Source organism: Balaenoptera musculus, chromosome 2 (assembly GCF_009873245.2).
Source record: "Balaenoptera musculus isolate JJ_BM4_2016_0621 chromosome 2, mBalMus1.pri.v3, whole genome shotgun sequence".
NCBI classification, from domain to species: Eukaryota; Metazoa; Chordata; class Mammalia; order Artiodactyla; family Balaenopteridae; genus Balaenoptera; species Balaenoptera musculus.
Genome location: NC_045786.1, coordinates 11,001,213 through 11,018,515, shown reverse-complemented (window position 1 = coordinate 11,018,515; position 17,303 = coordinate 11,001,213). Strand labels below are relative to the sequence as shown.

Sequence of the window (17,303 nt, the reverse complement as noted above, 5' to 3'; positions counted from 1 at the left end):
GTACACCTGTAACGTATAATATTGCACAGCAACTATACTTCAATTAAGATAATTTTTTAAAATAAATTATCTTCATAGGAAGAGGGCTAACACTGTACATTTTCACTTCTCAGATTTCTTAAACACAGGCCAAGATGAACTTCAGACGTGCACCCTTACCAGAATTCTAATTGAGGCAGCTTCTGGAAGCCACCTCTTCCAGCTGCCTTTCCTAATTAGAAGAGGCTCTACAACCAAAACAACCCACAGAGGTTAGTAGGGCACTAAGCCCACGCCGGCACTTCTGCAGGGGCTCATGAGAAAGGAAGGAGTAATTCCTGGTTTCCAAGTGTCACATGCGTACCCATACTTCCCACTACTGTATTAGATTAGCATTTGTAGCAAAAGCATTGCTGATTCATCACGACTACTGCTCTAGAGTGACTGCTGAGTCTCTTCCGGAGGTGTTTCTGACCAGTCATTTCTGTCTCTGGCGTGAGTTTCAGGGCCCTTGACGTACTGCTGTGCCCTTTCCCTCCCTGAGAGTCATCCTGTTTTCATGGAAGACTCTCATTTGTCAATGTCTGTTTGAATTCCATTTCTATTCTCCAGGAGAAAATAATGCTAGGCAAACAAAAAAAGAAGTATTTTCAAAACTATCCTCTAAATGAATGCCAAATTAACAAAAAGAAAGTGAAATCATTCTTGTCTTTGAAAGCTATGAATCTCAAGCATTTTAGTATGTGTTGAAATTACCTAAGTTGTTAATCATCTTGTGTTTAATAATGGCAAACTCATGCCATAAAGTAACCCATATTATAATCTAAAATGGAATCAAAACATTAAATTCAAACTGTGTTATAGCACAATGACCATCATAAAGGATTTTTTAAAAAATAAATTTATTTATTTTACTTATTTTATTTTTGGTTGCGTTGGGTCTTCGTTGCTGCGCGCGGGCTTTCTCTAGTTGCGGCGAGTGGGGGTTACTCTTTGTTGTGGTGCGCGGGCTTCTCATTGCGGTGGCTTCTCTTGTTGCGGAGCACGGGCTCTAGGAGTGCGGGCTTCAGCAGTTGTGGCACGTGGGCTCAGTAGTTGTGGCGCACGGGCTTAGTTGCTCTGCGGCATGTGGGATCTTCCCAGACCAGGGCTCGAACCCGTGTCCCCTGCATTGGCAGGTGGATTCCTAACCACTGTGCCACCAGGGAAGCCCTGAGGCTTTATGGTCTTGATGCTAGGTTTCATATTCTATATCAGTAACAAAATGTTGATTAAGATAACGTAACTTAAAAATAAGGGCAAGGATTTTTGCTGCCAGCAATTATTTTTGTGCCAAAAATTAGAAACTGTCTGGACATAATTAATAAAACACCATGCTGTATCTTTTTGGGAAAAGGTCAGGTACAAATGGATTTAAATGATTTTTAGCATTCTTACTGTATACAGGCAGGACGCCCGAGTTCCATGGGTCCAGCGTGCCTGTGAATGCTATATGGGGCAAGGCAGGGGCACGAAATATAACTGGAACCCGGGGGCATGTGATGCCATCAATACTCCTAGTACATACGCCTTCTGGTGCGCCAGGCCCTGCCCCGTTGGCAGGTGCTGCAGCCTTCTCTTCTAATAGCTAAGTCACTTGACTCCCGCCCACACCTCACCTACTGGCTCAACCTCATCAAACCTCTAGGAACAAAGCCAGCCGCAGATGGGGACTGGAACTCCTCGGAACTGTTGAGCAGGCATCTGGAACCTAATGCCCCATGACTCAGTAGTACGTTTCTCCTGCTGGCTTTGGCATTCTGCCTTGTTCTCAAGGTTCAACACCCCACTGTACTCTGGATCTGTGGCTTGTCCTGTTTGAAACTTGCCCAGCACTCTTAAGGAACTGGGGATGCTCCCTTCTCCTGCCTGTCTACCTCCTAGGCCCTGGGGTCCTTTGCCTCCTCCACAGCTCCAAAGGCAGCCGTGGTGCCCTAGTTCAGGAGTCTGACAGACCTCCACTTCCTGGCCATGTGTCCTTGGGGTTCCAACTAACCTCTCTGGCCTCAGTGTCCTTACTTGTGAAAAAGGGGTATTAGGAGCACCCACTTCATAGGGGTCTTGTGAGGGTTTAAAGAGTTCATACATATAAAGCACTTAGAACAATAGTTTGCCGTAATATGTAAGTACTCAGCGGATATCCAGCTTTATTAATAGTAGAACCCACAGTAGGACATGAGCTGGTGGATACTACCGGCCTCGTGCTTGGAGCTCTAAAGGCTGTGGTCCTTCCGCCCATCCTTCTACTACCTGTTACACCTGCGGCACTGGACTTCACCTTGCACTGGCAGCAAAGTCCGCCCCCCAGCACGCCCCCCTCCAGGCTGGGTCTGGTTTCTTGTCCCGGACCCAACCCCGGCCTGAGGCAGATACAGAGTTAAGCCCAGCTCTGTCCCCAGTGTTCTCTGAAAACTTGGTTGCCTCTACAATTTAATCATTGCTTCTGCATTACTCTCTTATTTGCCCTCTCAGTTTTCGCTCTTCCTAAGGAAAGACAAATCCTAATAAGCATCTCTATAGAAAATTAAATTTGAATACAAAGAATGTACACTAAGAAAATGCATAGATATTTACAAAATAAAGACCAGGAATGATAACTAAAAATGTTGCTATAATCCCTACCATCTTATTACACAGTTTGGTTTCACTTTTTTTTAAAATATATTTTACTTGACAGAATTAGACATCTCAAAGTAAACTTCCCTAGAGCAACAGTAGATGATCTCTTTTAAGATCAAACTAGATATTTGCTTCATGCCAAGTTTCTTCATCCATGCATCCTGGAAGCCAGCAGTAAGTATATCTTAAGAACCAAAGGTCAAAGACAAAACAAGTAATGTCAACGCTCTTTGTTTCAGTAAACATATAAACATGACAGATGTTGCAGCATCTCTATCCAGAGGTCACAGAGAAATTATGTTCTGGTTTTCATATGTGCTTTTGATGACGCTTAAGGATTTATGCGGATTGAATCAAACCACCCAGGCCTCTCCCCGATTTATTCTTTACTAAGTAACTCCCCTTTGAAGTCTGCATAAATGTTTTGAGGATATTAAAAATATTTTAGATACTAAGGTGGAAAAAATCTGTAGTCTCAAAGAAATATCCTACCATTTGCAAAAGAATATTGGAATAATATTACAGGACCTGAGATTTAAGAATAACCAAAGGGTAAAGACAATGTTTTCTGCCACATGTCAGCTATTGAAACACTTGGTACTGCCCAAAAGAGGGGAACTACCAATTCATCGATTCCAAGTTGTACATTTTCCTTAAATTTTAATATACCCAAAATCAGGATGCATCTTACAATCATGTCATGTCATGGCTTAATTTATAGCACTTTTTTTCTTTCTTAGTAGTACCTAAAGTAACGGTGTTCTTTACCATCAATGATGTCTCAGATTTAACAAAATGTAACTTTTGGAGTTTCTTTTCTCTTACCTTCCCTCTTTCATTCCTTTATTTTCTTCTACTTTTCTATTCCTTTAGTTTTCCTCCCTTTCTCGCTTAAAAAGGCATGTGTACACATATGTACATAATATATACACATATATATGTAAAATGTATATACATATATACAAATTACACATACATACATACTATAGATACACACACACGTACACACACATATATTCCTGTCTTGGACCCATCCAGCACCCCCAAGAACTGAGGACCTCTTTTCTCCACCTGTCCCTCTCTACAGAATCGAACTGGGGTCCTTTTCTTCACCCCAAGCCCGATATGGGACTCTGCTAAAGGTGGACTGCCTGTCTCCAAAAGAAAAGGGGAATTCACCAGTGAAGCTGTCTAATCTTGGACTTTTGTTTTTTGGGAGGATTTTGATTACTGATTCAATCTTCTTAATAGTAACTGGTCTGTTCATATTTTCTATTTCAAATAACAAGTGTTGGTGAGGGTGTGGAGAAGAGGTAACCCTTGTGCACTGTTGGTGGGAATGTAAATTGATGAAGCCACTACGGAAAACAGTATGGAGGTTCCCCAACAAATTAAAAATAGAACCACCCTATGATTCAGTAATTCTACTTCTGGGCATTTATCTGAAGAAAATGAAAACACCAATTTGAAAAGATTTCTGCACCCCCATGTTTACTGCAGCATTATTCACAATAGTCAATATGGAAACAACCTAAGTGTGCATTTACAAATAAACGGATAAAGAAGATATAGTATACACACACACACAGTGGAATATTATTCAGCCATAAAAAAAACGAAATCTTGCTATTTGCGACAACGTGGATGGACCTTGAGGGCATTATGCTAAGTGAAATAAGTCAGACAGAGAAAGACAAATATTATATGATCACTTATGTGTGGAATCTAAAAAAAAGAAAAACTCACTGATACAAAGAACAGACTGGTGGTTATTAGAGGCAGCAGGGGTAGGGTGGTGAGAGGTAGAAGAAATGGGTGAACAGTTCTTGTTTTTGTTTTTGTTTAAATAAACTGGAAAAAAATACAAAAGAAAGGGGCATTCAACACAAGGCCCCCTTACTATGTGGAAAACTTTCAGTGAAAGGCTGTTGCAGGGTGAAGTGAAAAGTACTCACTTACTCACTAACACTCAGGATGCTGGATCTGGTTTATCTAACGGGTCCCCATTCCTCACTAGCATGGATGATAAAGGACTGACTTAAAGCCTTTGTTCTGAACTCTGGGAATGAGAGAGAAGAAATGTATTTTGGCTTTCCCCTTCCTTCATGGGAATAGGTCTGTGGCCAACTCTTTGCTCTAATGAGCCTCTTTAATAAAGGTGCCAGCTTCCCCAGGGGCCCACATGCCCTGCATGGCAAATGTTTCAGTCCCACTGCAGCCACACTCTGAATTCCATTTTATCTCCAGAAAGCTTTCCCTTGGCGCTGCCAACACACAGGAATTATTAATGAATACAAGCAGGGCATGTGCAAGCAGCATGGGGGAGGGATCCAGGACAACAACAACTTGCCTAAAATTAAAGTCTCAGTTTGTAACGACTTGAAGTTTGATGAAGATTTTACTTTGCTCACAGGTTAGTTAACCAAATTGGTGGAAAACAAAGAAATCAGAGTATAGCTCCCTGAAATACACTTTATCCTCACATGGGCTTGTACACAAATTAACGAAGCTTTAAATCAAGGCAACATTTCAGAGGGAATAAAGGAAAAACACTTGGCAAACAATACATCCACGCACAAAAAAGCTGGCTGAGAAGTAACTTGCTGGCACCTACTAATACTCCATCCCACTTCTCTCAAATCCTCTCGTTTCTCTACTCCCAAGCCCCTTAGAACAGATATTCCAAAAGTCTTCCCACCCCTACCCTTACAGAGCTTCCTCAGAACACACTAAACTGGGGAGCTCAACTGGTAGCTGAATGATGCCTGTTTCTTTTTGCTTCAAGTCTCTATACCCTCCAGAGTTGGTAGGCAGCTTGGTGCTCAAGGTTCCTTTGAAACTCTGCTAGATCTGGCTTCCCAAGTGCAACAGCTCTAAGTGAATCCAGACAGAAAGCAGGTGTAGGGAATGTTCTTATCTTTTGGAAAATCTCCATAGTGTAGGGGGCAAAGATGAAAAGAAAATCATAGCTTCCCATCATTTACAAGAAAACCAGCTGTGAATATTTATTATTCATTTTTTTGGAGGGTACGTCTTCATAGTTTATTAATATCGAATATAAGACATTTCAGAAAAATAAGCAGTTAAGTGTCTATTTATGGACACTGTCATTCTTCTAGCAATTACAGGAGCTGGCTTAACCTAGTAAGGTAAATATTAAAATAAACCTCGGGAAAAAATTATGCTGATATGTTTGGTGAAATTTCCCTCCTTTTAGCCTAATACATCTCAACACATCAACACATCTCTAGATTCACAGTATGTTTTAGTGGTCACAATCTCGGGCTCTGAAGTTGAACTTGGGTTTGAATATTAGTCCTCCACTTACAAGCTGTTTGACCTTGGACATATTACTTAACAGCTCAGGTCTCAGTTTCCTCATCTGTAAAATGGGTATAACAATATTACCTAATTGTTTCTCATTTTCTGTCTACTATTGAATCAGTCAAGTTTGGAGTTTTCTTTATTCTTTCTCGTCCTTTCTATTTGCTGGAAAGTTATACATAATATACATAGTATTCTTATTCTTTCAGTGTTACACTTAAATTTTTAACAGGCATACCTAACTGAAATTTTGTAAATCATCAACCTCTCGATGCTTCTCCTAAACTATATACAACCTTAGAATGCTATTATTCTGGTCTTTTTAAATTCCACTTTGTTTTACCACCAAAATGGGTTATAGTGTTATTGTTTCATCAATTATTTGAACCAATCAAAACTCTGTTGATTTACCTACATGCTTGTCAATCTCTTTGCATCACATTTATTCATTTGGGTTCAATTTCCTTTTTACTAAAATATACCCTAAATATACTAAAATAAATTAGGAGATGTTTTCAGTCAGCATCTGTTATCGGGAAACTCTTCTAGAATATTACTACTGAAGTCTTTATCTGGCACTCACGCTTGAGTTCAAGATCAGCTGGGAATGAAAATCTAAGTTAACAGTTATTTTCTCTCAAAATGATGATACTACTCCACAACTTCTGATTTCTGCTGTTGCCTTTGAGAAGTCTGTTGACAGGATAGTGGTAATTCCTTTAAAGGCAATTTTCCTTTTCTCCCCAGTTACTTTTACAATCTATTCTTTGACTCTGGGGTTTTGCCTTTCAGTCTCACCAGGATGTGTCTACATGTGGTGTCACCGTGCTTCCTGAATCTGAATATTCGCGTCTCCTGTCACCTCTAGAATATGATTAGGCATTATCTTATCAAAAATTGCCTCTCCTCAATTCTCTCTAGTCTTTCCATATGGAATTCCTAGGTGACACATTTTTGATCTTCTCACTCAGTTTTTCATGTCTCCCATCCTCTCTTTCTTATATTCCATCTCTATCCATGCTACCTTCTAGATAGTTTTTTCAGATCTATCTTCCAGTTCAAAATTCATACCCATAACAACAATCAATATGCTGTTTATCATTCAAGTTACTTTCTTATCCATTCAATTAGTATCTTTTTCCTTGCTAGACATTCTATAATTTCCCTGCCAAAAGTTCTGTTATTTTTTCTTCTCGTGTTGTCTTATCTTTCCTTTAAATCCTTTAACTTATGTCTTTAGTCATGTTAAGTACAATTATGTTATATTCTCTTTCACATAGCTTGTTTACTTATTTTTGTTATTTACTTTGCCAGCCGATCTGGCCTATGGTAGATTGTTTCTATGCATCTGTTGTGCTTTGGGTGTGTGAGCTCAGGTTAAGTGAGGCTTATCTGTGGAATCCTGCCTAGGTTGAGATATTCCCTCCAGAGAGGTTTTCCACTTGCTTCTACCAGGGAATTTGGGACTATTGTGGTCAGAGACCAATTTTAATATTAAATTCTCTGGTTGGAATTTCCCAGATGATGCAGGTAAAGTAAACGAAAACCTCAAACTCACATGTGGTAAAGACCCCTGTTTAAAAGTTCCCACAGGATATTTCACTTTCCCACTCCAGCCCAGGCCAAGAAGGACAAGCTAGTTTGTTAGGGTCTTCCATTACTAAAGGATGGATTTCTTTTCAGCAAGGGCATATACCTTTGAAGGCACTGGCTTTGCATGAGGGTCTCATCTAACTTCCCATTTTATATGGGTCCAAGGCTTTACCATCTGCCTCTCCATGGGGGTTAAAGTCAGATTATTGAGACAACTCTCAACCCTGCCTCCTGGGAGCCCCCAGTTCACACTTACGCGCTGATTCTCAGATCTTCATTTCTGCCCCTTGGATATTCCCTACCTTCTTGTGAGCTCCAGTAAGCATTTAAAAGGCTTTTTAAGTTATTATATTCACCTAGCATTTTTAGATGTCTGTAGCAAGAGGATTTTCAAGTTGTTTATTCCATAAAACTACCACAATCAAATTCTTTGTTTGGGTTGTTAACCTACTTGAATGTATTACTTTGAGAAAAAGAAAATATTTTTAAAATGTGTAAAATTTTTAAAATGTGTAACATAATGGTGTAACACAAATAGGTGCTCATGTAATGCAGTGTTATCTTTGGATTATTAGATCAGCTGAAAAATTAGGCTCCGTAGACAAAAAAATTTTTATGAGAAATAATTGATATTTGATTCTTTGTTAAATAAAATAAACACTGAATACTTTCACTAGTTTTGTTGATCTTATAAGACAAGCTACAAAGTATAGCCATTTGTGGGCATATGGGGTGTAATACATGTAATAAGTTCTTTCTTCATGCAACTTCCAGATTTTCTCAAGTAAGGTCACCGTTTCTTAAAGGCAAATTATTGCATAATGATAATAATTGTATATATGAACTTAATATTTGTCTTACATATATTTTAGGAAAAAAAACAACTCCTTTATAAATGTTAGCAAACATATTAATATCTCGTGAAACAGTAAAATTTTGTGGAAAACCTTAGAAAAAACTGTGGGAAATGTGATATGTTGCAAAGGGCACAGGCTTGAGAGACAGATGGGTCTGGGCTCTGGTGCCATCTCTACTATTTATTGGCTGTGTGACCTTAGGTGAGTTAATTAACCTCTCTAAGCCTCTTTTTCTTCATCAATAAAAGAAGAGATGAGAGATACCTGGCACAGTTACACTCAGGATTAACTGAGATAATGAATTCATCTAGCAAATGCTAAATGAACGCTAGTGAAAAGACAGAAAGAAGGACAGAAGGAAAGAAGAACGGAGGGAAGGAGGAAGGAAAGCTTGAAATGTTCAGGAATCCAGGCTGCCAGTGCCTCTCATTTCACTTAAAGAACAGGAGTATGTGAGGCCATGCTCTCCAATGAATCAGCCTAATGCTAATTTCTAAGTAATCTTCGTCTAGATGGTTATCATTCATGCAAATTCACTTCATCTCCTACGGGAAGTTTAATACAAAACAAAGACAAGTCAAATTGCCTAGAGCCTTGAGATATCTGGACCATCCATCCCTCAGGAAGGTCCCTTAGTAAACAGTGGAGGGCGTCAAACAACTGGGACCCCTCCTGGGAAAAGAGCCCCTAAAGTGAACTATGAATGCTGATGGCTGTGACCAGGAGACACACTGCCTCTCAGTAAACTGAACTTCCAACTTTTTTCCTCAAAAAATAAAAAAAATAAAAAATAAAAAGAATCACAGAGCAGAAGGATAGGAGGGAGTAAAACTACATGATGCTTCTGACCAGCAGTCACAACAGCCCCCAGAGTCCTGACTGCCCTCTAGAAATCTCTAAAGGAATGAAGAGAACACCTTAGTGGCCACTGTTTCTGCTAAGATGTCTTCAAGATGTCTGCTCCGGATGAGTTGGTTTGGAGGTACGGGGAGCACCAGACACCCCCAGAGGAAAATGAGCTAGCCCTGCTCCCCTTATTTGGTGGTGTCTTAATAGGTCTCTGTCCTCGGGAATGTTGAAAGAGCTCAAGTGTGTAAAGGGATGGTCAGCTCAAGACTAACCTGAGGGCAATGAATTCACCTCTGGATGAGGACAGCTTACGCTCTAAGAGCAGAGAGCTGGGCTGTTCACCTCGTAGCCTGGTCTATGAATATGGCTTTCCATCCATTTCTGAGGAATTTAATCAGGGGAAAACCTGGCTCTGAATGAGCAGATAGGCTTTTACGTGAGGTCGTCTCTCAGGAGATGATCTGTGTCACCTTGGTGATGGACAAGAGGAAGGACATTTTGTAAGAAGGGAAGAGAAGAGACACCACAACTATCCTTGGCTCCTACAGGATTTAAGGGTGGGACAAACACTAAAATGCGCTGTGTGTGAGAATGGACGCTGGTGGTAAAGATTGAAAGTCTAGGGCTTCCCTGGTGGCGCAGTGGTTAAGAATCTGCCTGCCAATGCAGGGGACACAGGTTCGAGCCCTGGTCCAGGAAGGTCCCACATGCCGCGGAGCAACTAAGCCCGTGTGCTACAACTACTGAGCCTGCGCTCTAGAGCACATGAACCACAACTACCGAGCTCGCGTGCCACAACTACTGAGCCTGCGAGCCACAACTACTGAGCCTGCGCTCTAGAGCCTGTGCTCCACAACGAGAGAAGCCACCGCGATGAGAAGCCTGCGCACCGCAACGAAGAGTAGCTCCTGCTCGCCGCAACTAGAGAAAGACAGCGCACAGCAACAAAGACCCAACACGGCCAAAAATAAATAGTAAATAAAGTCTACTATTGCCTTCCTCCTTCATCAGAACCCTGGGCAGGCGTCCCGACAGCCCTATCCCCAGGGAAAAAAATACGGTGACTTGAAAATATCTGTCGAGATGCAGCAAAAATGATCACAATAGTCTTGGAGCTATACAAATGCAAATGCTTGTTCAGAACTAGTATCACATAAACATGAGATAATAAGTGTTAGAATGTGTGCCTCTAGGTTGAAACATTGATGAAATAGAGGATGTTTAGAGAAATGGACAGTGAGAGTTAGCAACATGGTTTAATCTCACATGGATCCTAATGCTTTTAGTTTCAGCAAGATTGATGTATTCTGGACCATAAAACAAGACTCAAAAACTTTAAAAGAATTGAAATCATACAAAGTATCCTTTCTGCAACAGAATTAAACTAGAAATCGTATAGAACTATCTCTGGAAAATTCCCAAATATTTGGAAATTAAACAACAAGAAATAATCCATGAGTGAAAGAGGAAGTCACAGAGGAAATGTGAAAATAGTTTGAGTTGAATGAAAATGAAAACAATACATCAAAAATTTGAGGATGCAACAGTTAATATCACACTGACTGAGAGCAAGGCAAGAATGTTTTCCTTCACTATTTCTATTCAGAATTGTACAGGAAGTCCAAGCCAGTGCAATAAAGCAATAAAAAGAAATAAATACACAAATTAGAAAGAAAGAAGGAAAACCATCTCTATTCACAGAAGAAATGATTGTGTTCATAGAAAAATCCAAAAGCATCTACAAAAAAGCTATTCAAACTAATAAGAGAGTTTTGAAAAGTCATAGTATTTGATACCAAAATCATTAGTATTTCTATATACTGGCAATAGGCAACTGGAAATTGAAATTCAAAGAAAAACTTACCATATATAATAGTGAAACCAAGGGCAGTCATCAGTTAGATCCCTTAAACTATAACTTGCTTAATAAATAACATCCTGTAACTTGCCTTCACTGACGAAGCTTGCTTTGTTTTCGAAAACTGCATACCCTCCAAGCTTCACGTAGCTTAGACAATATATCACAAGACGCCTTTCATCACCCCCTACAGATAACACCTCTGACATATGGATTGCTATAGTACAGTTGTTTTTTCAGGAACATGGAGTTAGTCTTGCCCAGGTCAAATCAGTCAAGACCCCCCAACCATTAAACTGGTCCTGTGCAAATATCTGATGGATGACCATTTGACGTCATAGGACCGAAAATTCCACCCTCAGATCATCCTAACGCCGTCATTTTCTGAACATGCGTCCCAGGAAGAAGCATGTAACTCAGATACACCTGTGTAGAACACAGGTTATGCTGCAGAAATCAACAACATGATTTTTAAACTTATATGGAAAGACAAACAACTAGAATAGCTAAAACAGTTATGAAGAAGAACAAAGTTGGAGGACACATACTACCTGATTTCCAGACTTCTGTACAGATACAGTAATCAAAACAGTGTGGTATTGACCAAATCAAAATAAGCACGTAGATGAACAGAACTGAACAGAGTGCCCAGAAACAGACCCATGCATATACAGTCAATTGATTTTCAGTCAAAGATCAAAGGCAATTCAATGGAAAAGAACAGTCTTTTCATCAAATGACCTTGGAACAAGTGGACATTCACTTGCCAAAAAAAAAAAAAAAAAAAACCGTTATCTGTACCATATTAATAAGTTAACACAACACGGATCATACACCTAGATCTAAATTTAAAACTAGGAAACTTTGTGAAGAAAATAGAGGATAAAATCTTCATGACCTTGAATTAAGCAAAGATTACTTAATGAAAGGATGCTCAACATCATTATTCACCGGGGAAATGCAAATTAAAACCACAGTGAGATACTATCAGCTAGCTGAATGGGTAAAAAACAAAGAAAATAAAGAAATCCTGACAATACCTAGTGTTGCCAAAAACGTGAAGCAACTGGAACTCTCATACACACTGGTGGGGATGCAAAATTATTCTATCACTTTGGAAAACAGTTTGGCAATTTCTTATGTATACTCCCCGTATGACCTAGGAATCTCAAGACAAATTTACTCAAGAGAAACAAAGACATAAGTAGAGACAAAAACATGCAGGTGAATATTTATAGCAGCCTTATTCATAATCACCCCAAAAAGGGAACAAACCAAATATCCTTCAGCTGATGAATGATTTTATAACTGGCATATCCATATAATGAAATCCTACTTGACAATAAGAAATGAACTACTGGGACACAAAACAATATGGATGAATTTCAAATGAATGATGCTAAGCTTCACAGATTTACTAAGGCCACATGATATTTGATTACATTATACGACATTCTGCAAAGAGCAAAACTCTAGGGACAGAAAATATATCAGTGGTTGCCAGAGCCTGGGGCCTGGGGGAAGGATTAACTACCAAGGGACACAAGGGCATTTTTTGTGGTAAGGGCTGTTCTCTGTCTTGATTGTGGTGACTTCCATGACTGTATGCATTTGTCAAAACTCATAGAACTGCAAACTAAAAGAGGTAAATTCTATTGCACGTAAATTATGCTTCAATAAACCTCACTTTAATTTTTTTAAGATTTTAAAAGATTTTTTTAAAAAGCTGTTTGCTGGGGAAAAATACAGTAAGAATCAGAGTCAAGTAAAAAAGAAAAAAATGTCTTCTAAGAAGGAAGCACAGCTACTTAAATCAGGATGAAAGACACCTCAAGAGAGAAAAGATTTTTAAGAGAAGATGAAACCAATAAATCAGGTTTAAGATGTCTGCAAAAACAAACAAACAAACAAACAAAAAACAAAAACAAAAAAACCCCAGCTTCATCCTGCCCTGAGAGGTCATCAGGAAAATACAGAGTATCTTAAGAAATAAGAACTAATTTGCCAGATACTCAAAAGCTGAGGCAACTGAGTCAAAGAAAGAGAACGGTAGGCAGAAATCTAAGATGCCCTCCCATCCCTATCCCCCGTGTACACACCCTTTGTGTATAATCGTGTACACACCCTTTGTGTATAATCTCCTCCACTTACGTGTGGGTGTGACTTGTAAATATAACAGGAATTCACTCCCATGATTAGGTGATTAGTCAATCGACTCTGAGTTCATCAAAAACAGCTCATCTGGGTCCCCTGGTGGTGCAGTGGTTAAGAATCCGCCTGCCAATGCAGGGGACACAGGTTCGAGCCCTGGTCTGGGAAGATTCCACATGCCACGGAGCAACTTAGCCTGTGCGCCACAACTACTGAGCCTGCACTCTAGAGCCCATGAGCCACAACTACTGAGACGGCGTGCCTTAGAGCCTGTGCTCTGCAATTTATTTATTTATTTATTTATTTATTTTAAAAAAGCATCACAAAAGGCAACAGCATAGAGAAAAGAGGCGAAGGCTAAGGGCAGACGTCTTTGGAGAATAATCTCTATCAATTCCATCCAGTGGTGGCCAAGAAAACCCAGCACAGACTGGTGGAGGTTCCCTGTTCTTGTCTCATTGCTCTTGATAACTCATTGTCCCTACAGGTTTTACTTCTCTACCTCCGGGCCCTGACTGCAGTCACCCAAGTACTAACACTCCTCTCTGGGGGGGACACCCTCCCACAGGTCTCCAGGGCCAACAGTGACATCCAGAGCAGAAACACGTCTGTATTCACTGGACTTCCTTAACACTCATTCTCAACACGGCCATTGGTGAGACTAGGCACCAGGAAATAACCACTGAACTTTATAACCATAAAAAAAGCATGAATCATTCCTGAATCATCTTTCCCTATATGGGAAATATAATAGGAGGGTTCCCCCTGCCCAAAGAATATTATCTGAATTACAGGTTGTAGTATCTTGCAAATTAAAATAAAATACATCCTTCATCTTCATAATATTATTAGTTCTTTGATTTACAGCACTGTTCATTCTGAACATCATATAATGAAAATGGAGTAAATCATAACTTACCCTGTAACTTTTTAGTCTGATGAAATCAACCTTCATAGAGACAAATCTATCGGAATTTCGACTGATGTTCTTAAGGTGTTCTACCAGATCTGCACAGAACTTGTAGCCTCCTTTAAGTACACATAGGACCATAATGTCACAGTATCCTATGTCTTTCATAATATCCTTAGCCAGCCGTTCAATTCTGAAAGAAGGGATTAAAAGATATATTAAAGCATGATTACTTCTGAGCATTTTTGTTCCTTTCCCAAAAAAATGCATGATGTACTCTACATATTAGATTATGCAGGAGAATGTGGAGAAGGGCTTGGGAGACAGAAGCTTACAGATAAAGAAGCTTTGTTAAAGTTGGACAAAGAGAAAGTGTTCAAAACATATTTCTGATAACCACATCATCAATCATACATTTTTGCTCCTCTGCATCACAAAAAATGATTAAGGTGTAAAATATGATGTCAAAGATCACGAAGGCTATTATTTGATCACTACAGAGCCTGGTTGTTAGCTTTAACAAGGCTATGATGGTATGTGGTGATATTACGTTCCCTTTAAAGCAGAGAAAAAGGAAATGGAGAATGACTCACCCACCTGACCACGTTAGACGAGACTGGAGGAAAAGTCAAGACCATAATAACTATCGAAAGAATAATATTTGACTTATATTTGATGAAGATAACACGTTACCTATATGAAAGGTGCTCCAGACAATCTCAGTGGACACCGTCTCCACAGATCATAGTTTGAATAGTGTCTCCTGAAGTTCTACACTGATGCAGCCTTGGGCTGGCACCCAACACCTAATGTGGAACTGTCATTGTATTTTTTCTCATTGTTTCATATGTGTAAGTCCATTGCCCATACACCCATACAACACTAAAACCTTGAATGGAGGTAGGATCTAAGGTGCACACTTTTAAAAATATTCCCACTGGCACCTCAAACTGAATTAGATTTAAAACAGATGAAGTGAATGATGTGAAAAAATAAAATATTATATCACATATGTTCTAAATATGTAATATATATACTTCTAAGTATATATACTTCTAAGTATATACTTCTATATATTTCTATACTTATAAGTATATACTTCTAAGTATATATATATAATATATATACTTCTAAGTATATATATATAATATATATACTTCTAAGTATATATATATAATATATATACTTCTAAGTATATATACTTCTAAGTATATACTTCACTTTATATATTTTTATAGGTTTTTTATTTGTGTTTGTATATGTGCCTACATATACATATAAAATGACAACCATGGTTTCAGGTAATGTTTCTCAAAATATGATCAACGAAACATGTACATCAGCATGCCAAATATTCTTTTTTTTTTTAAGATTTTTTTTTGTTGTGGACCATTTTTAAAGTCTTTATTGAATTTGTTACAATACTGCTTCTGTTTTATGTTTTGGTTTTTTTGGCCATGAGGCATGTGGAACCTTAGCTCCCCAACCAGGGATCGAAGTTGAACCCCCTGCATTGGAAGGCGAAGTCTTAACCACTGGACTGCCAGGAAAGTCCCCAGCATGCCAGATGTTCTATAAAAAGGGACACTTGTTTCCAGCATGATGCAGTGAGGAGGTCAACACATCCTCTTCACAAAAAGAAAGCAGAAAGTCGGACAAATCTGTCAAAAGCAACCATTTCAGCACTCTGGAAATCAACCAAAGGCATGCACCAAACTGAGAATCATTTATTCATGAAAACATTGAACACTGGGTAGAAACAGCACAGATCCGTGGTATTCTTGTATGAGAATGGTCCCCTCTCCCTGGCCCCCAATCTGCTCTACCGTTCAACCAGGTAGTCAAGCAGGGTGGGGCACTGCTCACCCGATGGGGAGCACCGTCAGTTAACAAGGCCATCTTGGTAGCATGCCAACAGGGAGGGCCAGGGGCCCCGTTATCCTGAAGTTGCAGTCCTGTTTGAGCAACTACCTGGCAGACTAGTCACAGATTTAGTAGAGAGTTCCGGGAGGTTACAGTCATGGGAGAGGGGCAGATAATAAACTCTCCACATATCCCAAGCTGACCGGAAGCCGTGCATATGCACTGCAGAGACTAGTGTGGGCCCAGGCCACCACACATCCCTGGATGGTGGAGCCCGTAAGCCTGTGTGGCAGAGACACAGGAAAGCTCAGTGGAAAGTAAAAGCCAGGGAAGGCTTGAAAAAGGCTGGAAATTTGAATGTGCTTGCCAGGCTCCCACACACATTCATCAGCAAAGAGTGGAAGCCTCCCTGGCTCAAGGTGTTTGAGTACAATCTCTACCCAATCTTAGGCTGAAGATTAAGCTATTCTGACACAAGCATGAACTCTGGTGAGCAAAACTTAAAAGGAAAAACAAGAAAAATAAACTGCACATCATCAGAGGCTACACATTGCGGGGGAGACAGTTTTCACAGACTGGCAGACAAAAAAAGAAACAAAGAACAAGGGCAGGGGCTTCCCTGGTGGCGCAGTGCTTAAGAATCCGCCTGTCAATGCAGGGGACACGGGTTCGAGCCCTGGTCCGGGAAGATCCCACATGCCGGTGGGGCAACTAAGCCCGTGCGCCACAACTACTGAGCCTGCGCTCTAGAGCCCACGAGCCACAACTACTGAGCCCACGTGCCACAACTACTGAAGCCCGCGTGCCTAGGGCCCGTGCTCCGCAACAAGAGAAGCCACCGCAATGAGAAGCCCGTGCACCGCAACGAAGAGTAGCCCCAGCTTGCCGCAACTAGAGAAAGCCCACGTGCAACAGCGAAGACCCAATGCAGCCAAAAATAAATAAATATATAAATAAATTTATTTTAAAAAAATAAGAAGGGCAATGAATAGGAAATAGTTACTAATATGGTAGAGATTAAACCAAGTATATCAATCATCACTTTAAACGTGAATTGTCAAAACACACCAATTAAAGGCAGAGACTGTCAGAGTGGATCAAAAAAACACCCTAATATATGTTGTCCACCAAAAATCCATTTTAAATATGAAGACACAGATAGATTAAAGGGGTTGAGAAAGATGTACCATGCTAACATAATCCAAAGAAAGCTGGAGTAGCTGTATCAATTTCAGACAAAGCAGACCTCAGAGCAAAGAAA

At 39.9% G+C, this 17,303-nt stretch overlaps 1 protein-coding gene across 4 annotated transcripts in view; it reads right to left on the bottom strand.

Moving 5' to 3' along the window:
- Positions 1 to 17,303, bottom strand: part of PRTFDC1 (phosphoribosyl transferase domain containing 1) — a 94,226-nt gene that overhangs the window by 65,454 nt on the left and 11,469 nt on the right. For all 4 annotated transcript variants that reach the window (XM_036844879.1, XM_036844876.1, XM_036844877.1 and 1 more), the window contains exon 3: positions 14,189 to 14,372. In XM_036844879.1, the coding sequence (XP_036700774.1) occupies positions 14,189 to 14,372 (184 nt within the window). The remainder of the gene's footprint in view (positions 1 to 14,188; positions 14,373 to 17,303) is intronic.